Source organism: Poromitra crassiceps (assembly GCF_964638095.1).
Source record: "Poromitra crassiceps genome assembly, chromosome: 21".
NCBI classification, from domain to species: domain Eukaryota; kingdom Metazoa; phylum Chordata; class Actinopteri; order Beryciformes; family Melamphaidae; genus Poromitra; species Poromitra crassiceps.
This window is the reverse complement of record NC_139638.1, coordinates 13,154,872-13,182,102: the sequence shown is the minus strand read 5'-3', so window position 1 is coordinate 13,182,102 and position 27,231 is coordinate 13,154,872. Positions and strand designations below refer to the sequence as shown.

General features: G+C 42.3%; 2 protein-coding genes across 2 annotated transcripts in view; both read right to left on the bottom strand.

Annotated features, from left to right (window-relative positions):
• Positions 1-14,503, bottom strand: part of LOC310795265 (uncharacterized protein) — a gene marked incomplete at its 5' end in the record, with an annotated part of 34,186 nt that extends 19,683 nt beyond the window's left edge. The window contains 5 exon segments of the mRNA XM_083657323.1: positions 4,277-4,284; positions 11,062-11,388; positions 11,857-12,242; positions 12,846-13,432; positions 13,436-14,503. Coding sequence (XP_083513449.1) covers positions 4,277-4,284; positions 11,062-11,388; positions 11,857-12,242; positions 12,846-13,432; positions 13,436-14,503 — 2,376 coding nt within the window.
• Positions 14,504-19,986: 5,483 nt separating this feature from the next.
• The window catches only part of LOC310795264 (RIMS-binding protein 2-like), a gene marked incomplete at both ends in the record, with an annotated part of 28,242 nt that continues 20,997 nt past the window's right edge, over positions 19,987-27,231 (bottom strand). The window contains 4 exons of the mRNA XM_083657322.1: positions 19,987-20,220; positions 24,135-24,314; positions 25,880-25,951; positions 27,109-27,209. Of these exons, the coding sequence (XP_083513448.1) occupies positions 19,987-20,220; positions 24,135-24,314; positions 25,880-25,951; positions 27,109-27,209 (587 nt within the window). The remainder of the gene's footprint in view (positions 20,221-24,134; positions 24,315-25,879; positions 25,952-27,108; positions 27,210-27,231) is intronic.

Sequence of the window (27,231 nt, the reverse complement as noted above, 5' to 3'; positions counted from 1 at the left end):
TTACACTTATTCCAGCATAAGTGCTACAAAATCCCCCCCTTACATGTTTCACATCGGGGGGATTTCTAGACTTTAGGGGGTATTTCTAGACTTGTGGGTAAGAGGATACTACGAGTCTGGTCAACATCAGGGGTCTTTTTGAGGGGCTTCGAAAGGGAACCCAGCAATTTTATGGATTGTTAAACTTCACCATTATTTCATGTACAAGAGGCTAACAATTAGATAATGTCGAATAGAATCTATCTACCTACAATCAAAAATATTTTCAGATTTGGGTCAGAGAGACACACATTATCAAATGAGGGTCTGTGGCCATAATGCATACTAAATCAGAGGCCCTTAATAATATGGAAAAGTTTGAGAATCACTGTACTAGCTTAACTACATGCAGGGGCGGAGCGACCCTATCAGCCCAGAGGGGGCGAAGCTCTTAGGGGGGCCCCATCAAAAAAAAAAAAAAAAAAAAAAAATTTTTTTTTTTTTTTTTTGAAGGCCAGGCCAGGCCGCAGGGCCGGTTCCAGAACAAGATGACTAGGGGTGCATCCTAGATAGGAAGGGGTGCAGATGCCCGGCCAAAGGCCGGGCCCACTCGGGTGGCCGGCCAAAGGCCGGCCGGCCGAAAAATTTGACATGTTATTTTACTAAAAATAATGCATTTGACCATCATTTCAAGTAGAATGATACCACCCAAGCAAGAATATTTCAAGTGTTTCAAGTGCTTTACTGAAATATTTGGACCATATAATGATAATACAATTATCTCAACCTTAAAAGGTTACATATAGGTGCCAAAAAGCCATAAAATCACATCAAAGAACAAAGAAAAACAACAACTATAATTCAAGTTTAAACAGTAAGTGTGCAGCTGTAGCATTTATACATTTTTTTACTTTTCAACTGAGCATGCAGACAAATAAGGGTGCAATGCATGCTTTTGCACCCCCGTAGAACCGGGCCTGCCAGGCCGCGAAGAAAAATGTGCCTTTTTTGCATGTTTGAATCGGTTTTAGCCATATTTAGTGGAATATCTCATTTTAAACACACCAATGTTATTGTCTATTGATTGAATTCCTCTCAGACTCACACCACTGACTTTATTAAATAAAGTCATTTTAAGTCACAACTGTAAAATAGCTGATAGCCCCTATATCCGAAAACACAATTTGTCACTCACTGAGCCAAGTAATATTATGTCCAAGAAAGACTACAGTGAAGCCACTTTACAGACAAGCTTGTTCTGAAGAAGAAAAATAAAAACACAGGTTGCCAGCCAGGTGGCCTGGCCTGCAAAAAAAAAAAAAAAAAAAAAAAAAAAAAATTTTTTTTTTGATGGGCCCCCCTGACGAGTGGGCCCGTGGCGGCCGCACCCTCTGCCCCGGCGTACGCTCCGCTACTGACTACATGTCTTACATTGTCCTATTCTGACCTCAGAATGCATTTCGTAACTCACCTCCAATTGAAGGGATGTTCTACTCTGGACTGCTGTAGTTGTCTCTTTCTCCTTCTCTGTCAGTATGTTTACATGGACAGTTAAGTCGAGCTATGGTTATAGCTTGATTAGGCTATTTACTCTGTAACTGTCCTTGTCCCGGGTGGGAAATTGATTAATTATGGAATCATGTCGCCTCCACTACGATAGGTGGTGATATGCACTCTTTCAGCTTGTGCGTCACCGCAGGCTCCACTAATTCTAACAACTGGTAGCAGCAAGTCTCTTAAATGCAAATAGCAACACAAAGCCGCCCCTTGTTAGCTCAAGGAAATCCAACATGTGTGGTTCTGAAATAAACAGTAAACTATCAAAAGTCATGCTGCCCACAAAACCAATCACTGCCACAGGTAAAGCAATGCAAAAGGAGTTCAGGATATTAACAGGTAGAAGTAGACATAAACTTAGGATTTACTATAATCAAAGTAACAAGGGTAAAGTAGTTTTTACTACAGGCCAGCTCTAAACATTGTGTGAAATGAGAGGGTTGTTAAAGGCAGTGTGTAGAGCAGGGATACTCAACTTGTTTTGCCCGGGGGCCACTTTTGTGAAATGATAGAAGGCCAGGGGCCAGTTAATAAACAATCAATATACATTTTTCTGTAGCGGATTGTAGGTGTCAGACGGAGTTTAGTCTGACAATGTTGTGCACACCGGATAGTTAGTTCGGTTAAGTACATACATAAGTGCCTGGGTAGCGAGCAGACGGCGGTATTTGACAATTTAGCAGCGAAATCATAGATTATTGAAAGATATTCCATATTCCAGACTGAAATGATATAACAGAAGTGTGAGTATTGGCCAGAATTACATTAACATTTGGACACTTATTCAGCGGGTATCTTGCATGTTGCATTCAGGTGCACTTTTTTTTTTTGCAATTCCATCGCGGGCCACACAGGGGGCGCCCGCGGGCCGCATGTGGCCCACGGGCCGCCAGTTGAGTATCACTGCTGTAGAGTGAGGTAATTAAGGTGATTGTGGTGGGCAGCTGTGCAAGGAGGTGGAAGTGGGAGAGGTGAGTGGTGGATTATGGGAAATTGAGTCCAGGATACCAAGAAGTCTATCTTGGGATTTTTAATGACACTTATGCAATGATGCTGTAGGCCACACATATTTGACCAACCAGGGCCAAACTTACTATTTTGACTATGCATGGTCCTATGTGTACCGAATGCAATTCTAACCACTAGATTAGTTGATAGTTTTGTGGTCCCCCTATTGGTTGATTTGAGCCATTGCACCCTGTCGCTGACCTCTCATGATGAAGAGCACTTAGTTGTGTGTTTGGTAATTGAGTTATGGACAGTTTTTGTGGGCCATGGCCACTGCAGCATTATTTCCTTTATGGCAGACTATCGGATTGGGAGGATAAAACATAGGGACGGCTTTAGCTCAGGAGGTAGAGCGGGTCGGCCAATGACGCAAGGGTTGGCGGTTCGATCCCCGCTCCCTCCCAGCTGCTGTCGTTGTGTCCTTGGGCAAGACACTTAACCCCAAATTGCTGTTCGATCTGTCTGGATCTACTGAAGGATCCGGTGACTGTTCCCTGTGGGCACAGCTACTGCATGAGCTGTATTAAAGACTGCTGGGATGTAGAGGGTCAGAGGAAAATCCACAGCTGCCACAGCTGCAGTCAGGAATCCTGACTGCTAGACCATATGGCAGTGGTTCCCAACCTTTTTTGTGTTATGTACCCCTTGAGCTGTTTTACCATGCCAATAGTACCCCTCACTCATGCGTGTCGATAATTCTCCTAAATTTGTTAAACTTATGTTAAACTTTTAGATGACCTCTCTAACACATCTCAATATTAAAATAATTTTAATGACTCATCTTTAATACAATTCTGACAGTTTTCAATTGGAAAAAGTTATCAGTTTTTACCATTTTGGAAATACATTGTAATCCCCAATCTTTCCAAGTACCCCCTGCAAGCTGCTGAAGTACCCCTAGGGGTACACGTACCCCTGGTTGGGAATCACTGCCATATGGGACATGTTACAAGAACCTGCACCAGTTCAAAGGAGTCACCACCTTCACATGCAGCCAGTGCTGCAGCCAATGCTGCAGTGGCCATGGCCACTGCAGCATTATTTCCTTTATGGCAGACTATCGGATTGGGAGGATAAAACATGAGGGACGGCTTTAGCTCAGGAGGTAGAGCGGGTCGGCCAATGACGCAAGGGTTGGCGGTTCGATCCCCGCTCCCTCCCAGCTGCTGTCGTTGTGTCCTTGGGCAAGACACTTAACCCCAAATTGCTCCCGATGGTGTGTAGGCACCCTGCGTGGCAGCCTGCCGCCATTGGTGTATGAATGGGTGAATGTAGACTATCTACTCATTGTAAAGCGCTTTGGATAAAAGCGCTATATAAATGCAGACCATTTACCATTTACCATTTAAAACAGTCCAGCACAATCTTCAACCTGATTGGCGTTGGTCAGTTTGTTCTAAATTGATTACTGCTGTCTGAACCAGTCAGATTGATATGATGATCTGGCTGCATGTGAAGGTGGTGACTCCTTTGAACTGGTGCAGGTTCTTGTAACATGTCCCATATGGTCTAGCAGTCAGGATTCCTGACTGCAGCTGTGGCAGCTGTGGATTTTCCTCTGACCCTCTACATCCCAGCAGTCTTTAATACAGCTCATGCAGTAGCTGTGCCCACAGGGAACAGTCACCGGATCCTTCAGTAGATCCAGACAGATCGAACAGCACCATTTCCCCCCGTCCAGCTGAATTCCTTGCTGCGCCATTTCACTTCTCAGTGACAGTGAGTCAGATACTGGCAGATCTGTAAAAGGGGAGGAACAGGAAATAGTTAGAAGAGGTCATGGGCAGCTGGCTTCAATACCAATATCATCAACCTGAATCATGTTGTGAAATTCAAAGCCAATTGTTATGGTACAATATAAATATTTTAATTAAGGATACACCTATGTTTATTGAATCAATGTTTGAAAAAGGAATATAATTTTTGAATGATCTTTTGAATAGTGGGGGTGAAATCATGTTGTATGATGAGTTCATATTAGTATAACGCTTGCGACTCCTTTAGATATAATCAACTCTTTGCAGCTATACTCCAGACCTGCAGGCTATACCACGAATGTTGTATAAGAAGATCCAGGATCTGTCTCTTGATCTGGTTTGTCTAAACCAGAGAAGCTCGATTGTAGTTAACTTGTACCACGAACGTAGATCGCCACTCGTTAAGTGGAACCAGGTTTTTCTAAGCAAGTTGAGAGCGCGTGCACATGAAAATGCTCGTGCACAGGAGCTCGTGCCCGCAAAAGAGGCGTGGTTTTTAAGCTTTTACAGCGCCAGACACACCTATTTCCTCATTCATTCAAAGCCAACTACTACTATGTCAGAATCAAAATCCGCATTGGATATTATTAGTCTGTTCCCGAATGACTGATCTGTTACCACTTTTATCCACATCAGTCATTTATTTGAAGAGCGGTTTCGGCCTCCTCTACGTATCCTACAGCAGCTCAATTCACCCTCTCAATAAACTCAATAAAACCGGCATGTCTTTTTTGGGAGTGGAAGCAATGTGTAATCTATCTCAGTCCAAAATGCGTATGTATAGACCATTTAGGCTCAATGAATAATAATGATCTCATGATGTGTTTAGTCGCACTGATTGAATAATTCCTATAGGCTAATCAATAAAAAAAAATGATAATAAAATTTAAAAAGGCTTCTGAACTGAATCGACACGGTACGTGCGGGCATAGATTTCATTTATAAAAAATAGCCTATTTTGTGGTCACAAATATAGGCTATTGTCAGCAGAGTCGCATATCTCCATATAATGATGCTGGAAATATGAAGTTCAATCACATCATACAGGCCAAAAGCAGCACAGTTGCAGCTGCAAAATGCAGGAGTAGCCTAGATATGAATAATCTGTGTGCAGGCGATCCCATATTAAATTGCTTAGATGTAGTAGCAGCTATTCTAGCATGTATGACCATTTCCAACCCAACGTCAGCCTCAGCTCCGTTGCGCACACGGCACGGTGCGCTTTGGAGACGTTTATGTAACCTTTTTATGCCGGTTTACTCTCTCACTCACCATTCAGCTGCAATCGATCGGCGGGGTCAAACAACGTATCTAGGCTACTTGAGAGCACAAAAATGAATATAAAAACATATTCCAAAGTGGTAAGTAGGGCTTAATTTAAATGTAGCCTGCAACAAGTGCAAGGCTTTAGTCCTTGATTAATTCAACAGGAGCCTTTTTTTTTTCTTTTTCATTTGAATGCAATGTATTTTTCATATGGGGACCATATGAATGGTGACTCGCTGTTTCCAGAGAGCTGATTGGTAAGCAGGTGGGTCTTTCATGGGTTTTGATCTTATCCTCTGAACTTAACCTGCTACAAAGCAGGTTAGCCGTAGAGCATAAGTTGCTATGGTGATCTATCTCGATAAGAAGTTAACTAGCGTCGTGGTACGGCAAAACTAGGGTTAAACCTGAAGTTAACTTGCTAAGCCAGTAATCTTGTTTCGTGGTACAGGCTACTGGAAAAGGAAGCTACTATTAAATAGAAAACAAATTGTATGCTGCCCTGACATAAAGGATACAACATGGATAAATAATTAACAAATAAATAAGAAAATGTATCAGTTTCATATGTATCTTTAAAAAATATGTGCAGCACCAGTAGCCATTCAGTCAAAATGGGAGGATATGTTGGACATGTGCATCCCATGGGACAAAGCTTTTTCTTGCATTTACACAACTACCTTTGATGTATCCATTCGAATTGTACAATTCAAACTAATCTATAGGTACTTGCCTACTAAATTAAAATAAACTACTATGAATACCTGCTGCGTCAGCATGCGCTTTCCCTCGCCAGGCCTAACGTTACTGGCAGCTGAAAGGCCAACACACTCATTTAGGCTACATGATGCTACGTGGATGGTCCATCAGCAGCTAACTAGCAGTCAGCAGCATGGCTATATTACAGGGTCAAAAGTTGCCTATCGATTCCCCCCTCAGCCCCCCTGACAAGCAACTAGCAAGCAAGTGACGTGAATAACCTCTTTCTGTCGCAGTAAATAACACACTTGTTAGACAAGTTAGTTCGCCTACCTACTTCACTCACCTCAATTGCTTCAAGCCGCGCAGTAGAGTGCAGAGTACCTGGCTGGCTGCAGACAGTGGGGGGCCTCCACGCCTTCTTCTTCTTCTTTTATAGATTTGATTAGCAGTTGGCATCCTTAAATGGTGCATTACCGCCACCTACTGGACTTTGATGTCTTCATCATAGTTAGGTTTGATTGATTGAGTGACTTGATTTGGTGATGTCAACAAAACAGGGCACAAATACAAAAACAGACAATCGCCGAGGATAAAAACACAATAAAGGCCAAGGCTTATTTCCATTGCGGTCCTCTGAATTCATAAAACATAAAAGAGACAGACATGAAACACGGATGGGTATCACCGTCAACACTCAGATTAAGATTAGTAACATTATTACTAGTTTGAAAAGTAATAAAGGCACACTTCAATATTATACAATACATATACATTTGCTGTTATATGTACAGGAATTACAGACATAAAACACATACAAACAACAAGAAGAAAAAGGTTAAGTTATTAAGTTGTCCTTTATTTATCCCATGGGGAAATTCACCCTAGTGCAATTGACAGTGTTCATCATGTATATAGTATGAATCCCATTCATGATACTGTATGATATACAGCTCCTCCCATTCATGATACTGTATGATATATAGCTCCTCCCATTCATGATACTGTATGATATATAGCTCCTCCCATTCATGATACTGTATGATATATAGCTCCTCCCATTCATGATACTGTATGATATATAGCTCCTCCCATTCATGATACTGTATGATATATAGCTCCTCCCATTCATGATACTGTATGATATATAGTGCTCCTCCCATTCATGATACTGTATGATATATAGCTCCTCCCATTCATGATACTGTATGATATATAGCTCCTCCCATTCATGATACTGTATGATATATAGTGCTCCTCCCATTCATGATACTGTATGATATATAGCTCCTCCCATTCATGATACTGTATGATATATAGCTCCTCCCATTCATGATACTGTATGATATATAGTGCTCCTCCCATTCATGATACTGTATGATATATAGCTCCTCCCATTCATGATACTGTATGATATATAGCTCCTCCCATTCATGATACTGTATGATATATAGCTCCTCCCATTCATGATACTGTATGATATATAGTGCTCCTCCCATTCATGATACTGTATGATATATAGTGCTCCTCCCATTCATGATACTGTATGATATATAGTGCTCCTCCCATTCATGATACTGTATGATATATAGTGCTCCTCCCATTCATGATACTGTATGATATATAGTGCTCCTCCCATTCATGATACTGTATGATATATAGCTCCTCCCATTCATGATACTGTATGATATATAGCTCCTCCCATTCATGATACTGTATGATATATAGTGCTCCTCCCATTCATGATACTGTATGATATATAGCTCCTCCCATTCATGATACTGTATGATATATAGTGCTCCTCCCATTCATGATACTGTATGATATATAGCTCCTCCCATTCATGATACTGTATGATATATAGCTCCTCCCATTCATGATACTGTATGATATATAGCTCCTCCCATTCATGATACTGTATGACCATTCTATGACCCAGACGCACTTATTGTCTGAGTCTGTGGAAATTCGTCCCTCAGCGCTTTCTCAATCTCCTCTCCGGAAATGTCAACAATATTCAGAAACCTTCTCGCCGCGTCCATCATCATCGCAATCTTTTCCTTTTTTCCTTTGACCTGTTCTGCACAATTGATCACCATGGCCATGAACGTGAGAAATCCTCTTTTGTCCACACATGTGCTTTGTTCAATTACCTTCTTCCGTTTCTGTTCTGGTTCCCTTTCGACTTCCTCCACTTGATCATTTCTCTCCACTCTTTTAACTGCTTCAGCATAAGAGATCCCATTCCCTTCTACTCTGATGTTGTTCACTTTCACTTCCTGTATTCTCTTTGAATAGGCTACTTAATATGTAACTTGCTCCTGAAAGCTGGTACCCCTTAGCTTTCACAAGTGCATCACATTGGATTGAAGGCCTTCTCAGTGCAATTTGTGCGGATCTGTCCCCCCGGGCTGTATGTTTGACACTCCTGGTGTAAACCTAGAATAAAGTCGAAATACCAGCAAAAAACAACAAACAAACAAAACAGCGTTCAACTCTCAATCGTTTCTGTGGGTGCTGAATCCTCAAAAAAATTAACAGAACTCCAGGACAGCACTCCAATAAGTTTGATACTTTTTATTGCCGCACAAACGTTTCAGGCCAGACGCCCTTCTTCAGTCAGTGTGCCAAGTAATCTGATGATTACTTGCCACTATAAATATCAAACTTATTGGAGGTTCGAATTTATGCTGTGCTACTTCCAAACCATAACCACTAGGGAGCGCCAGATACAAGCTACTGTGGTGCATTTCATATCACTGCTACAGATGCACCACCAGATGCGGCTCATGACTGGCAAGAGCCAGTCATGAGACATGTCAGAAACAAATGGAGAGAAGAGGAAACCAATGAATAAAATCTTAACTTTATTGAATCAAAATGATTTTTTTACACATAATTTTGAATCAGGAAATACTTTTTGCAAACTACAACTTTGCATGAACATCAATTCTGAATGACATCTTTTATTAAAAACACCTTTATCTGTGGATTAGTTTATAAAACATGACATAAAGACACCGTATACTACACTCCTCACAAAGTGCAGGTGATGTCATTTAACACACAAAATAATTCACCATTTCTTTGACAAACACTGGCCTCCACCTCGAAGACACTTTGACAGGAAATCTCACAAATATATTGTTTTTCTTAGGAAAAACAAAGATGACACATATATTATATTTATATATATATATATATATATATACCGGTATATATATGTATATACGGTATATATATATATATGGCACCATTGTAAACTGGCGAATGTAACATTTGAAATTTCTACAACAGGGCCACAATCTAATACGTAACCCATTGATACCTGATGCAGCATTTGTGTGTGTATCCCTTTAAAGGGATACACCACTTTTTTGGAAGTTTAGCTCATTTGCCACATCCCCCCAACATAACCAAGATACACCATGCCTTACTGGCACTGTCCACTCAGTTCACAGTGAGCTACAGTTGTGAAGTTAGTAATTATCGGCATAGAATGGAGGCTAATGGTACAGCTGTTAAAAATCTGCCAAAACACACAAATCACCGTGCCAAAATACATGTTGTGCTTCGGGTACTCACCACACGATGAAATATTAATCCAAAATGCACATAATCTGTGTTTTTGGAAGGAAAAGAGGTCGGCGGGCATGTTTGGAAAGTAGTGCCGGCTACCTCTTTTCCTTCCAAAAAGACAGATTATTAACACGTTCACTGCCGTCGACGAGATATCTCGTCAAAAAAAATCCAACGGTTGACTGCCGTAGACGAGTTATCTCGTCAAAAAAAAAAAAAAAAAAAATTGACGGTGGGACGTGGATCAAACCCTTTTACATCTCCTATAAAAATATGGGAGCTATTGAATGTGTTTAACCTATTTTACCGACCCACTAAGTGGCGACAGTGCACAGAAAGCCAAGCAAAGACAGCAGCGTGAGGAAGCCATTCTCATGAAAATGGATTGGCGAAAACGCTTTCGCTTTCGCGCTGGGAGCTGGCGGTGGGGGATTCAAATTTGCATAATAGATTATGGGTGCAATACACTTTGAAACACCAGCAGAAAGCCCAGAATCGCACGCAGCTTCATTCCAGCTGAGCTCACAACCGAAAACGAACGAGCCCCATCCAGACTCGCCCAAAGAGCGGCCGCCAGCAGCCAGGCAGCACAGACAGCAGAAACTCGCTTGTGACATGCCCGCTGCAGAGCCACGGAGGGAGGAGGAGAACACACACGGAGGGAGGAGTTTGAAGGAGAGGGGGGTGGGGGTGGTGTTATGGTGGAAATTACTGTTCAGAACTAATTGTTTAGATGTCTGATGTGTTACTGATGCCAAAAATAAATGGTTAAAGTGACTGTTCTATCGAATTTCACAAAAAGGCATTTATCTCAACTTTCCTTTTCAGACGCTGAAACCATGCTGTATTCAACTGCTAATGCCTACATAACTACTAACTCTACAAACTAACTCTTTTAGACAGAGAAAGCACACATTCTATTAGTTCTTTTGAGATATTTTGTGTTCACAAATTCCTAGCAGAAAATAATCCTCGGCTCTTGAAAGATGAGCCAGAATCCTCAAAAAAAACCTTGGCAGAAGCTACCTACAGTAAAAAAAAAAACTGTTGGCAGTGAATGTGTTAAGGCCTGGGGCCTTGGTGCTGCGGTCAGCTCCACGGTAACATAGTCCGCCATTGGGTACAACGTCCACAGACTGTGGCAACGTTAGTCGTGAGTATTCATGTGAAACGGTATCTCTGAGATCAACAGGAAGTCAAAATGAGCCTTGCTGACCTGCAGCCAGAGTGCAGAACTCCACGCCCGTTTCCTTCTTCTCTCTCTGCTCCAGAGGCAGTTGCCATGGCACCTGGTGCGGCCGCGCCACCACTGTCACCTTGTAAACCGTCATGGCCTTCAGGTTGTGGAAGCGTAGCCGATACCACCCCGCCTTCACCGCCGCGTGCTCCGCCCCGTCCAGGAACACCGTGTGCGCGTAGTTGCTGTTGCTCGGCAACCAGGAGAGCTCGGCGGTGTCGCGCTGGATGTCGTCCACGCGCAGACCGCACGCCGCCACCACGTTGGCTCCCACCAGCAGGGTGCAGCGCAGGGGGGGGGGGGGGGCTGGGAGCTTCAGTGCCCAGGGGCCCCTGGGGGTGTTAATCTGGCTCTGTCTATTGCAACAGTCATTGCATAGCTTTGGTCGCCCCTGCTGGTCTAAAAGTGAAAAATGTGGTAAGGCAAGTCAGCTTTTTTACACAGTGGATTTTATACACAGATGTTTACAATTCATTCAATTATTTCTAATGCCACCTTAGAAATGTCTATTCAATGCTTCACTTGTGCCAAAGCAATACAATGTTTTTGAGTTAAAATATCTTCAGTTTGGGGCTTTTCGAAGCAAATATTGATATATGCGATTAAATCAGCAATATATATTTCTGCCACCCCTTAAAATCTTCATTCCACCCCATGAATATTTCTCTATATCCGCCCCTGCGCAGAGTGACAGAACTTAGTGTGAAACACACTCACCCTCTTGGTAGTGATCACTGGGATGCTGCTCTCAGTACTTGGTGTTCCTCTGCTCACGTCTCACCCGGGTTTGGGCGGCGTTGCGACGGGGCTGCGTCATCTTGGCTGTGGGCTTCTTTACTCCATTTCTCACCACAGAAGTCCACGGCGGCGACCTGGGCGTTGGCGTTGGGAGTTGTATGCTCTCTGTAGCCGCTGCATCAGGAGGGTCTAACGCCGTCGTCACCTCCTCCTGTTGACCAGGTCCCGTCTGCTTCTGCACCAGCCGCAGTCCCGAGGTCCAGGACTGTCTGGGGTAGACCTCCTTCCACCGTCCTCCAGCGCTGTCTGTCACCCGGCAATTCACAGCCGCTGTAGCCGCCGTCAGGTCCTCGTTCACGGTCACCTGTGCTTCAATGGCCGGGCTCCTCAGACCAGAAACCTCGCTGCTCAGTTGCTCCACTCTACTGAGCAGCGCAGAGGCCATATTGCCAAACAAACCCAACAGGTGGAAGTTTGTCCAAAAAGAGCGAGACAAACATGGCCATGTTCTCCCCAAACTCATGAAACAGGCTCAGGCTCGCCTTGACGTTTTTAGAGTCCTTGTCGCGACCTGTGTGCTTCATTTGAACAGAAAGCCGTTGGACTTCTCAATCCAGTCAGATGCCAAATTGTTTGTAGCCAACAAGACAACTTCATGGTAGCTAAGAGTCCTCATTTTGATATAGATAAATATAGGCCACACAACAGTTTATGTTTTCATATGAATACATGTGTGTTCGGATACTCGCTATCACTGACTGATATAACACAAAGAAAAGAGCGCCACCTACAGGAAATCAAACATCATCCACAGAAAATTCAATTTGGAAAAAGACATCACAGTCCCGCCCACACTGTTTGATTGACAGGTGATATGTGGGCAGTGCAGAAACCCCACAGCAATGAGAGCTAAGCACCAAAGATGGAGAGAGAGAGACACACACACACACACACACACACACACACACACACACACACACACACACACACACACACACACAGCTGCTTTAATAAGTCATGTCTACTTGAGCTTACACAGCTCAGCAGTGTCTCCAGTGGAACACCACAGTCCAGGATGGAGAGGCTGAGTGAAGGTGGTCTGGACTCTGTGGAGGAGAGTCATGGTTTCAGAGATGTTGTAGAAGGACAGAATACCTGCTCTGTGATCCAGGTACACTCCTACTCTGGAGGACAGAGGAACTGAGATGAGAGTTCTGATACTCTTATGTGTGAAGTAACAACTACTGCTGCCGCAGTCACACTCTAATGACCAAGACTTGTCATTGTATCCAAATTCACTTTTTTCTGTTCTGCTAATATCTTTATATGAGACTGCTATTGAAGGACTGCCGCTCCACTCCACCTCCCAGTAACAACGTCCAGTCAGACCCTCTCTACTCAGGACCTGACCCCATGCAGTGAATCTGTCTGGGTGACTAGAATATAACTGTTCTTCACTCATGTGTGTTGCTTTCCTGTTCCCCTCAGATAATAACAGCCCTATGTGTGCTGTGTTTGGATCCAGTGTGATCTGACGTGAATATTGTAAGAAGTCAGCTCTGGTCTTGGGCTGTGGTTGTGGCAGTAAAACATCCACTTCAGTCACTGTCAGTCAGATCTTAGGCCGTTCCTCTGTCAGAATGTCCTGTAGTTTATATCTGGCCTCTGACACAGCTGCAGTCACATCCTCAAAGTAACACAGAGGACGGGTATCGATCCTGGGTGAGTCTGTAGATTGACTGAGACGTGACAGCGAGGGGTAACTGTGGAGGAAGTGGATGTGATCCTCTGTGTGTGAGAGCTGCTCCAGCTCAGTGTCTGTCCTCCTCAGCTCAGAGATCTCCTGCTTCAGCTTCTCCTGAAGTTCTTCAGCCCGACTCGCTTCCTCTTTCTGCTGGGATCTGATCTGCTGCTTCACCTCAGAGCTTCTCTTCTCAATGAGACGGACCAGCTCAGTGAAGATCTTCTCACTGTCCATCACTGCTTTATCAGCAGAGAGATTCATAGCCTTCAGGTTCTGTTGAAGCACCTTCACGTCTTTCTCTCTGCCCTGGAGCTTCTTCTGGATTTTTTGTCGATTTGCCCCGAGCTCTTTCTGCCTCTCGGCCCTTTCTGTGGCAGCTGAGACTGCATCGTGGCCTTTATGTTCCTCCACGCAGAGATAACAGATACACTGCTGATCAGTACGGCAGAACATCTTCATCACCTCGTCGTGACGAGAGCAGATGTTCTCCTGAAGCTTCACGGTGGCTTCCACCAGCTTGTGTTTCTTAAAGGTAGAGGATTCATAGTGAGGCTGGAGGTGCTGCTCACAGTAAGAGGCCAGACACACCAGACAGGACTTGAGGGCTTTCAGCTTTCTCCCAGTGCAGACATCACAGCCCACATCTCCAGGTCCAGCATAGCAGCGATCAGGAGGAGCAGCTTGGAGTCCGGTCTTCCTCAGGTCCTCCACCAACTCTGCTAACATGGTACTTTTCACCAGGACAGGCCTCGGTGTGAAGGTCTGTCTGCACTGGGGGCAGCTGTGGATTTTCTTCTGATCCTCTGCATCCCAGCAGTCTTTAATACAGCTCATGCAGTAGCTGTGCCCACAGGGAACAGTCACCGGATCCTTCAGTAGATCCAGACAGATCGAACAGCACCATTTTCCCCCGTCCAGCTGAATTCCTTGCTGCGCCATTTCACTTCTCAGTGACAGTGAGTCAGATAGTTTCACTTCCTCTGAACTGAAACAAGCTGGCTCTGCTCCAAACCAAACCTCTGTTGTTTTCTTCATGTTCATGTGCTGATCTGCAGTGAATGTGCTGGTCAGCTCCTGCACTTCACAGCATGTTTACACCTATCTATAAACTGGCAGATCTGTGAAAGGGGAGGAACAGGAAATATGTGGAGAGAATAGAACTGGCTGTGTTTGAGGGAGGGGTTATCAGGCTTTGCTTTATTCCAGGAAGAGGAGCGTTAAAGAGGCAGTGTGTGTTTAAATACAAACTTACAATCAATCTCTCTCCCCCCTTATCCCCCTCACTTTAAGTGCAACATTTCTCTCTCTCTCTCTCTCTCTCTCTCTCTCTCTCACACACACACACTTTTGTAAGATATTTTTTATGTAGCTGTAATGGTATAATGAGTAAAAAACAAAACAGTCAAGCATTCAGAAATAATATCCTATGCTCCCCGCTCGGGCCGCGCCGCGTCCAGGGACCCCCATCCTGCGTAAGTAGGGTTCCCAGAGTAAAACCTGGCCATTAACACCAGTGGGGATAAGAAGGGGGTGGGATACTTATCCCACCTAACAGAATGAATATAGAAAACAATATCTAGTGATAGATGTAGGCCTGTTCAACACAAGTGTTTTGAATCACACCTGCAGGCCAAACCTGATTGAAATGTGTTGTGCTTTGTGATGTGTTAACGACTAGATAGAAACCTATAACTATATTTTTAAACTGTGATTGCGATCATTATCGTCCAGAATATGAGATATGAAGTTGAGGCCATATTGCTTCCTCCTACAACCAGACTTCAATTAAATTGTGACATTAATTATACCTAAATTATATTGCTTTAAATAATAATAAAGATAATGTGATACTTTAATGATCCCTCCAGGGAAATAGTCTTTTGACATGAACACCTCCCGGGAGGTCACAGTGCAGGGCCCACTTCAGAACAACGTCCCCCGATTCTGAAACTAGTTCAAGGACACTTCAAAAGGACAGTTGAAGTCAGTTGAAGGTTGGTGTGTTTAACCACCAGGCCAGCAGCTCGTGGTCCCGTGGTTGTAGTTCTGTATGTGCTGGTTTCCTGCTGTGTCAGGGCAGAACAAAGAGATTAAATATGTATATGACAGGTCCCCAGACAACCAGAGTGCTATATTATCACTTAATGAGTAAGAATGAGACACTATCTTTCTCATTTTGGTCTTAGGCTCTAAAAGGTTTAAGATCTCCTGATGTGTTTGATACTACAGGTCTGAATGCAATCCACTCCTTACAATCAAAAGTGCAAGTCATAACATACACAACAAAAATGAATGCAAACAGCGATTTTCTAAAAAATATCAAATTTAATTTGGTTATAAAACTTCTATTATTTTTTTTGCACATGCACACCCACACAGAATTAATCACCATAAATATTGTCCAATGATTTCTCGTCTTTTTTTTTTAAATCTTTGATTCACAGAGCAAGCACATACGGTGGACTGATACATCTGATTTCAAAGGACGCAACACGTTCTCACTCTGAACTCGTCTCACAGGCCTTTGGCGACCTCCCTAACGGCGGGCTGGACGGCGGGCCCGAGCGCGTGCTTGACCTTTGCCTGAACCCACAGGTGCAGAGTGCATTTTAACGATCCGCCCGTGCTGCGTTCCATAAAACGCTCTAGGCTCCGCGGAGTGTTTACGGAGGTCGCCAAAGGCGCTTGATGAAGCGGGACTCTGAGACGAGTTGGGAGTGAGAATGGACTGAAGGACACTATGGAGAATGCTTACACTCTTTTACAGTGAGAGGAAATCTCAGATCACTAAAAAAAAAACTGTTTTAAAATCAAGTAGAAACATTTATAAATGACCTACAAATGGATCAAAGTACAAAAGAGCTACAGCGTTAAGAGACACTACACCCATTCACAATTGAATGATTTGGTATTGGGACTGTGTAACACCATATTATTTAAACTTTGTAACAAATTGATGCAGGACCTATATGCATAAACAGCTTTGGAACAAAAGAATAGAATGTAAACCTATTTCCAGCTGAACCTGTCATACATTCCATTTTGGCAAACCCTGTCTGTATCATTGCATTTCAGCGTATCAATGAATAAGTAGGAAACAGTCTGAGGAGGAAAGCTATTTCTTTTATGTCAGAGATACACACTTAACTCTCATCTTAAGTCTCATCTTTCAAAAACTCCACTATATATAAGAGACAACTGGACATTAGGAATAGGTTAAAATTGAGTTTTTAAAACCAATCAAAGGAAATAGAAGTTTTTTTTTACAGTATTATCAGTACACACCCTCTCACCCCAGTTAGTACAGTATGGCTGAGTCCTTAGCACTTCTTTGAGTCACAACCACAGCAGAAAGTGTAGGTAGGCAGTAGGCTTACAGTGCGCAGATCCCTCCTCCTATAGGGTCAAGTTGGTATCTGCTTTTAAAGTGAACGTCCACCTTGGCACAAAATTCCTATAACATAGTACAGTTAACACGGCAACTGTCTCCTCCAAAGCCAAGAAAAGAGAGAGACAAGACTACGGGGAGAGACGTGTGCCAAAAAAACTGAATTTGAATGATGTGTTCTGAATTATTAGTGAATTAATTCAATTTGACGGTTGACAATTTAGTCTGAATTTTGAAAAATGAAACTTTTATTTACGTGTTTGAAATTCAGTTTCAATTTAATTGAAAAGCACTTGGGAGCAAAACACTAGTACACTGGTAGAAGGTAGAAAGGGATTCCAGGTGTGTGTGTGTGTTTAACCTGTTGGCATCACATGAAGAATTTGATCTGATTTGATCTGTAATACTGCCTTACCTAAGTACCCAGATGTGCCACAATCTGAAAGCTTTTCAAGAGCTCACTTTGATTTAGGCTTTCAAAGGCTGAGTAGAGTTTAAATAATGTGTACTACATATAACAGTGATTGTGTTGTTTTTGTTGTGTTGTTTTTTCAAATAAACTGAAAATGAATATTGAAAAAGTAAAGAAGTGTCATTTTTAAAAAGTCATATTGAAATGCCAGCATTCAACGTCACCACCCATTCAAAACTGAAATCCAGTTCTCTGGTGGCAAAGATCTCCCCCCATACAAGACGAATCTACCGGTATAATGTAATCAATAGACATTCTCTGGAATTAATTGTTAAATTGTTCAAGATCATAGGAATAGTCATGTAAAATCTGCTCTGTGCCAGATTCCCTTTTAACTGTATTAGAACGTGTGCGACATGTTACATTTCATCGCTGTCTGGCGCAGACCTCTTATCTCCAAATTCGTCCATTTTCTTTCATTTCTTTCCGTAAATGAATTTAGTATAGGTACCCAAAAATAACCTGTGAAAGGTTCAGGTACTTTGGACCAGCGAAAGATGTTATAACATGGTTATTAATAGTGTTTTTACTATTAAACTATGCTAAAATGGGAATATTTTTTCTTCCTTGTGAAAAATAAATAAATATTTTTTTAGATAAAACGTTTTCGCTGGACAGCGATGATTTGTGTTTATGGTATATAGTCCTTATTATACGTGACGAGTCATGTTGAGCGTATGTGTACGTAAAAAGCAGCTAGATGCGGAAAATGTACTCGGGTAAAAGTTAGTATTTCTTTTACAATGATGAGACCTCAGGTGGATCATGTGACCAAACCAGAGGACAGAGGTTTCAATATGGCCTCGATATCAACATGAGACAACACAACTAAACACACAGGCAATGGAGGTAGCAGCACATCACTAGATCACTAGACCAATAACTACATGGCCTCTTTTTGAGCAAAACAAGTTGTACAAACATGAATGCATCACACACACACACACACGAGCGCGCACGCACACACACACACACACACACGCGCACGCACACGCACACACACACACACACACACACTCTCTCTCTCTCTCTCACAGGCACACACACACACACACACACTCTCTCTCTCACACACACACACACACACACGCGCACGCACACGCACACACACACACACACACACACACTCTCTCTCTCTCTCTCACAGGCACACACACACACACACACACACACACTCTCTCTCTCACACACACACACACACACACACTCTCTCTCACACACACACACACACACACACACACACACACACACACACACACACACACACACACACTCTCTCTCTCACACACACACACACACACACACACACACACACACACACACACACTCACAGGCACACAAAACATGTTTTTACCAATCATCATCAGACAAAACAGCCACCTTTGTGCAATAGGAAGACAGACACAAAATGTTGTCTTGAACTAGGCGTTTCATGACAGTTTTGACAGCTGGGACAATAAACATTTCTGTTATTATTTTCCTCTTCAGAAGATGACAACACACAAGCGATTGTCAAGCGAAAATCAAATCAAAACCGGTGTGAATCAATCTTGTCATGTAGAAAAATGAGGAATGTCAGGCTCATATTATTGTTTTCATATAAAGGCCACTGAGACGGCTAAGCTTGCCTGATGTTGCTCGCTGTCCGGCGGCAACCTCATATCTCCAAATGCTGCCTTTCCTCATCAATGGATTTAGTGGGTACCCCAGTGAAATATTTTATATTACTGGTTATTAACGTTATTAATATTACACTATGTACAAATGATGTTTTGTCTTCCTTGTGAATAATAGCATTTTTGGAGATATGGGGTTTTCCCGCCGGACAGCGACGTCATGTTCGATTTACTTTAATGCCCTGTTGCCCAATCTGCGATTCTGTTTGAATGTTTTTCATCCCACCAACCGCTCTCTACTGAACCACAGGTAAAAAGACACAAAATGCTTCTCTACCTCCCTCTAGTGGTTTAAACGCCCGTCGTATGCTACCACCTCTCTGTGATATTGCACTGAATAAAGCCTTCGTGTTAGCAGCCAGCATTACTTAACAGAATGCCTCAATAACAGTGTAGTCTATTTCAGATTTTCGACATCGATACTCCTCAATGCGAATGTTTTTTTCTCTCTGAGTAAAGTCTATTGAAAACTCTAATGTCCAAATGTGTTTTCCATGGCTACCCTGCTTTTGAAATAAATGCACCAATAAAGTTGATTCAACTAAATGATAAAGAAAATAGTAAAATACGTGTCATGAAAATCCTAGTTTTCTTTCTATCATCCCTTGATTTAAAATACATCACAGTTAATTGTATTTGTGTGAGTTGACCTCTCTCTCTTGATTTTGGCACGCTGCACTGTACATAATTAAGTCGATTTGTATTCATAGAATCATCACTGAACATGACTAATTGTATCACTGATTATATTCAAATGGCCTGACGCGGTCCAGGAGACAAAGCTCACATCCTCTCTGCCCATCTCTCTGTTGGATCAGAGTTGATTGCATGTATGCAAGATACACAGGCCAGCATGTGCAGGTATTGTACATGTTGTGTTTTGTGTTTATTTATTTATTGGGGAGAGTCTCTTCAGCAGCTTCTTCCCCTTGGACAGTAGACCTTTCTTCTTCTTGGCTGCCAGGTCTTGGGGATCCCGCGGGTCCAGCGGGACATGGGGGCCCCTCGTAGGGCTGAGGGGCCTCATGGTACCCGGGAGGAGGAGGGGCCGCATGAGGGGGGACGGCGCTCGGACGGCCACGGCATCGTTGTCGACGGTGTCAGTGGTTTCTGTGGTCACCTGAGGAGAGAAGCCAGGTGTGGAGGCATGGGGGGGGGGTATTATAAAGCAGTGATTTTCATCTTTTTCATATCAAGGAAGGACCCCTAATTTAGTCCATATTAAAGCCACAGACCCCCGTTTGACAACATTTTAACCCAAATCTGAGAATATTTGTGTGTATGACCTACAAAAAGCTCCAAGTACTGTAGCCCTGACACTATCATTTTATCCAATTCTCACACATCTGAAGTGGGCATTTATACTTAGGCCATGTTCAGACTAGGAGGCCAAATCTGATTTGTGAACTTTAACGACCTATTAATGATTCTATCCAGATTGGTTTTATGAGTCTGGATGCTCAAAGTCTGATTTGTGTCACTTGTCCCAAACTACATATGGAGGTATGCACACACAGATCCGACTTGAACACTTGCCCAAATCAGATTTGTGGCAGTGCGGACACTCACCCATATCAGATTTGGGAGACCAATCAAGATAATGATGATTAACGACTTTAGCAGCAAATCGGATTTGTCTGTAATGTGAACGTGGCCTTAGACACACATCAATGATGAGCACAAATATGGACGAATGCAATGACGTCTTATCGATTGTGCATTATTGTTTGAATTTACTTATGCAATAAGCGTAATTGCTCTTCAGGTGCATTATAGACTCTAAAACATTGTATTTTCTAGGTTAAATTGCTAATATGAATTATTAAAGGACACTTCCAGCTATTTTCAACATGGGCCTTATTTTCCTAATTTTTTCTACCATGACGATTGATTGTTTTGAAAAGTACACAGGGCCAACAGCTGAACTGAAAAAGCGTTTAAAACATGTCTTTTCAACATACAAAAGCTGCCTGCGACTGAACAATTATCACAACATTTCAATGATAATAGTCCATTTGATACATGAATCCTTCCTTGTTCACTTTGTGTTCAACTCATGTCGGAAGAAGCAGAACAAGAGTGTGTTGTTGTCGCTTCATTTTGAAAACATTCTTGCCCATTTGACTCATTGGAACGGCCACATCCAAACTCATTTTTAGGCTATTTATGAATTTAAAATCAACCATAAACTACAGCAAAATCTTCACTTTTTATGCGTATGGTTGATCATCATCGGTGGATTTACAAACTATGTTTTACTTATCGCGTTGAAACACTTATACAATAATGAGTCTGGAGAAAGTTCCTGGAAAGGCGTCACAAGAGGTACTGTATGTGTTTTCTCCCCCCCCCCCCCTCTTGCACACACACACACACACACACACACACACACACACACACACACACAAACACACACACACACACACACACACAGAAGAAACACTTAGGAAAAAGCCATCAAATGACGACATTAGCACACACCACAGAGCCAGGTCCACCACCAGTAGGTCACGAGGGAACATACTGTAATACAATCATATACAACACCCAGGGACACAACTGTAGATACCAGGCGTCTCATCTAATGCATTAGCTAAATATATATATATATATATATATATATATATATATATATATATATATATATATATATATATACAGTATATATATATGTACACCTTGAGTATCACTCTATTTGAGTCTTTGATATCATGCCATTTTACAATTTAAGGGCTAATTGGAAATTAGGGCTAATTTTAAATTGCTTAGATCGAAGTCCAAATTGTTAATGTTATGTAAAAACTATAAAGCTTGTGGGTGCCAAATGGATGCTATTCAAACAGAATGATGATGACAGAATTTGCCAGGAAAAGATTCAAAATATTTGTAACAGGTCTAAATGTTTTGGTAATTCTCAAACTAAAATAAATCTGTGGTAATTTTGCTACAGAAACACAATGTTCCATAATGTTTACTGGCATTTCAGTCTCATGGATGTAACCACAAAGCTGTGTGCATTAGAACATTCAGTTTGGTATCTCAAGTTGCTGACTTACTGCACAAGGCAGACAGAGCCATTTATGGTGTGAAATGAACAATATTCTTCTATTTGTTTGTTTGATTGATTGTTTGTTTTGTTTTGCCAAGCAGGTGAGGAGGGGGGGGAACAAATCAGATGTGGCAGCATCATCATCGTCAGTAAAAAGTTAAAACCCACACCACTATGAAAACTGAAAATAAAAACAACATCAACGACAACACCACCACCAACACACATGGACACAGCGCAAAAAAAATATATTTTTATATCCAATTTCTTCTTTTATTTTTCCTTTGTAACAATACAGTATGGACGTCTCAGTGTAGCGGTTAGTTCTCTCGTACTACCTCACATCAAACATGGTATCATCTGTATCCGCTGTCAATAGGCCTGAAAAATAGATTGTTTGATGTGTGTGCAGTATACAAAAAAGAAACAAAGCCTCGTTAAGGAAATACAGCAGTTGAGCCAAGAAAGTTATTATTAAAAAAGGTATCAAGTTTACTTTTGAAAAAGACATGCTTTTCTATCTTATTCACCTTTTAAAGTTGTGTTTTTTTTCTTAGGCAAATATTTTCTTTCGGTGTCATGGGGGAAACAATTGGTAGTATGTGCTAATAAAGCACGTATTATACACAATCACCAGAATTTGATTTAGTATTTTAGTGCAAAGACGTACCAAATTATCTGTAAGGAATAGGGCTGGGTATCTTAAAAAAAGAAATACGATACCACTAGCAATTACCAGTACCCTGAAAATGATACGGATACCAATGGAATACTTCCTTCGATATCTTTTTTTACCGCTTTATAGAGAGGCAAAGTGGAACGTCACTTCCTGCTTCAGCACTGTACCAGAGATTTTCATCCGCCATTTATTTTCCCATAGAAATTTCATAAAATGCTTATAAAATAGTTTTACTTCCTCGAACCAAACGGTTCAGCTAACGCTATAATCGGGAGAAACCATAGAATATTTCACTCTGACCAAGAAACCAAAAAAACATAGAAAAAATATTTTCTTTAAACCCACATTTTTTTACGTTTTGGTCCCAGTGAAATGTTATGCGATCTCTCCTGTTTCTAAATATATCTGTACCGTTTGGTTTGAACCAGTAAAACTATGTTTATAAGCATTTTACAAAATGTGTATGGGAAAATAAATGGCGGATGAAAATCTCTGGTACAGTGCTGAAGCAGGAAGTAGGCGGTCACTTTGCCTCTCTATACCGCTTGACTTCACCACCACAGACTGTATGGGTTGTAGCTGCTGCGGTAGGCGAAGAACGCTTGCGCTGATTGGCTGTGAGCAAAAGCATACAAATACTTTCACTACCATTGACAAAATGTACCACTGTAAGTTGCTTTGGACAAAAGCGTCTGCTAAATGACATCATGTAATGATGTCATGTCAATTGTTTTTGGTTTGTTTTTCTAGATCTGTGTACAAAAAAGGATCGAATGCAGGTATCGTTTGACTGGAGACGTTTCGATACGACTTGGTACTGGGTTAATTTGGTCGATACCTTAAAGGTATGTAGAGTAGCGATACCCAGCCCTAGTAAGGAATGAGTTGAGCCTTTTTCAAATCTTCACCCTCCTTTGCCAGTGCTGCATGCATAAATCACCCACAGAGCCCCGCCCCCAGCAGAGCCCCGCCCCCAAGGTCTATTCTCACAGAGCCCCGCCCCCAAGCTCTATTCTCTCTCTGTCCAGATCAGGCTTTGCTTCTTCCTTTCTCTGAGACTCAGAAAGGTGTTTGACTGGAGGGTTTTTCCCCGATGAGGGGGGGGGGGGGGTTGTTAGTTTGTAAAGAGTCACCACTGTCACCACTGTCACCACATGGACAAACACGCACACTGAACAGCACAGAGACGGCAGGAAGAGGAAGCGAGAGACGACGACGGGGAAATCAAGAGAGAGAGAGAGAGAGAGGACGAGGGATGGATGGAACACAGGGCCTAGCGCTGAGAGGAGCGGCCGTGATGATGTACCCGTTTGCCCTCTGTGACGGCGGCGGCGGCGGGGGCGGAGTTGTTGTTGGCGGTGGGGCGGTGGGCGGGCTCTTCCTGGGGGTAGTGGGACGGAGTGTCCGTCAGGTAGACCTCCACGTCATCAGGCACTTCTTCCAGGAAGTTGGAGGGGACCAGACCACGGTGGCCGTTGATTTCGCCCTGAAGAGAGGGATGAGAGGAGAAGAGAGGAGAAGAGAGGAGGAGAGAAGAGAGGAGAAGAAAGAATAATGGAGGGAGGAGAGGAAGTGAGGTGAGGAAACACAGTCTCATCGCCAGAATAAAATGTTGTCATTGTACATTCCTGCAATCCACGGATATGTAGAATTATATGATTTTTAAAAAAAATTAAAAATATGTTTCATATAACGTTTCTAGATACATGAATATCAATGTTATACACGTCATATGCTATTGAAATAGCACGGTGGCCAGTAAGGGTATTGTGTTGCCTTTCACAGCCGAGGGCATTATTTAAGCCCAACACAAACCATAATCCTAACCTTAAAGTCGAACTGAACCTGTTCGTCACGTGCATAATGAGTCTGTTTCAGACTGAAAACATAGTTTGTCTAAGATGACAGGTTGAAAGGCGGGTCATAGTATCATGTCGATGATTTTATTTGACAATTCTGGGGACTCGATTGGGCTTTGGCCAATCCTGGTGTGTTCCGCCTCCAAATCGAGTGGGGTTCAGTGTGTTGTGGCGCTCCCCTCGGGAAGAGCCTGGTGACGCGAGGTTAGTGTCTGAGTGGAGCTCAGCGAGCCGCAGGCAGCCAGCTGCCTTCGTGTTGTCGAGCGGAGAGTGCAGCACGTCGGCCTGGAATCTCCGAAGTGTGACCCCTGACAACCAAGCTCTCGGATGCGCGCGCCATTATCGCTGCTGTAAATACGATATCCCTGGAATGCACGTTTTAACGAGCCAGTTACATTTCTTTGCATTCTTAGAGATTATAGTTTTTGTTTTTTGTTCATGTTTCTAACAATTGGCCAAGTTAGTAGTTTATGGGATAGGAATTCTGCCAGATGACAGGCACTAGGTGCCATTTTCTACTTCATTTGGAAGAGAAAATTATCCAGAAATGAAGATTTGATTGACAGCTGCATGTCATGATATGATTGGTTGAAATGGGGTAGAAATTTGATAGTACTAGGTGACGTCAGAAAACTGTACATTACTGTTATCAATGAAATCTTGAAAAATGAACTTTTGATGTGAAAAAGTGTGAAAAACTAAAGAAATTAGATTGTTGTGATTTTGTTTGCATACATTATTAAATAGGTGCACTGCATACCCAGGTATTTGAACTAAAAGAAAAGAAAAGTCATCTTTGGGGTCAGCTCGACTTTAACCAAGTTATTTGACTTGCCTAAACACAACCAAAGTTGTTAAAGTTGTTTTATTTGTGTTTAACATTGGAAAGGCAGCAGAGCAAAGCAAAGCCTAAAATGCTACGTTTTAGAAACATATTTTGCCAAAATTTGGTTTCAAATACAGATTGATATTGTATATCGGTTTGAAAATAATCAAATGTTTCTCAATTCAATAGGCTTAATTGGCATGAAAGTTTACAAGAATATTGCCAAAGCATTAAGATGTGAGTGTGAGTGAGTGTGTGTGTGTGTGTGTGTGTGTGTGTGTGTGACAATAATCTATCTCAGTGCATCTCAGTAAGGCTGATTGTGTGTAAATACAGAAGCTAAGATGGTGGACATGTGACACTCACATAATAAAACCCGTCTTCATCGATATCTCCAAACACAGCCATGATGTCACCAGCACAGAAGGTCAGCTCAGCCTATCAGGGGACAGAGATAGAGACTTACTCTTTTTGTGAAGTACACTGCTGAGGTGAATCCAGATAAAAGACAACTTTCCATTTTGATTTTCCTTTTTTCTTATATTGTAAAATATTTTTTAATTTAAATGTGATGATATTATAAGGAAGGGGCAGGACCAGATAAGCATTGCTTCCTTCTGCCCTTGTTGTTTTTTCTTTGATGAAGACTGACTTATTTGTTTATGGTTACATTTTGTCTTTACTGTGATTTTATAGGTTTGATCTGTTCAAGATCAATACAGATCAAATCAAATGTGGATTGTGCAAATGGGGCTTCAAGTCAGGAAAACATCTGTAATATGTTCTGTACAGTCAGTGTAGAAGAGAAGGTTTTATCAAGTATGTTTATTATCAAGTTGCTTAAAGTTGGACTCACTCAACAGATTGTATTGTTGTGATCTCTACAGCGAGGCAAAACATATCCCAGACTGTCAAAACAACCCCTTGTAAAATAGTTTGCCAGTCGTTGTGCTTATATGATTGTGACTGTGAGAGTGTGGGAACTTGAGATGCAAAAAATCTCAGATTTTCTCAGACGCAGGTTAAAAACAAAATTCAATAAAGAAAAGGAATACGTACATGTTTAATCTTGCTCCCAGCATTTATTTTCTGACTTTATTAGATGGGGGTCGATCATGTTGTCTGACAAAGACCCACAGCCAATTGAAACATTGCAAAAGTTAATTGAGAGGAAGATTCAATTTGCGGGTATTCTCTTCGATCAACGTGTGGTAAATAAAGTCAGTCAAATAAGTCAGTGATCACTAGAAGACCAACAATCATCAACATAAGTAAAAAAAAAAACTGGATTGTTTTTAGTATCCTCCAATACTTCCTGGGGTCTCCCAGCTCTTGTGTGTATGTAGCATAGACTGTATATGTAGCCTATAGGAGCGTGTCTGAAACAGTCTGTGGTGCAGTACCTCCACATGCCTATAGGAGCGTGTCTGAAACAGTCTGTGGTGCAGTACCTCCACATGCCTATAGGAGCGTGTCTGAAACAGTCTGTGGTGCAGTACCTCCACATGCCTATAGGAGCGTGTCTGAAACAGTCTGTGGTGCAGTACCTCCACATGCCTATAGGAGCGTGTCTGAAACAGTCTGTGGTGCAGTACCTCCACATCCACGTTGGGGGAGCTCTCCCTCGGGTCGTAGTCATACAGGGCCACCATCCTCATGGAGGGCTGATCTCGACGTTGACCTCGTCTGTTCTGCTCTGGAAGGGAGAAGGGAAGAGA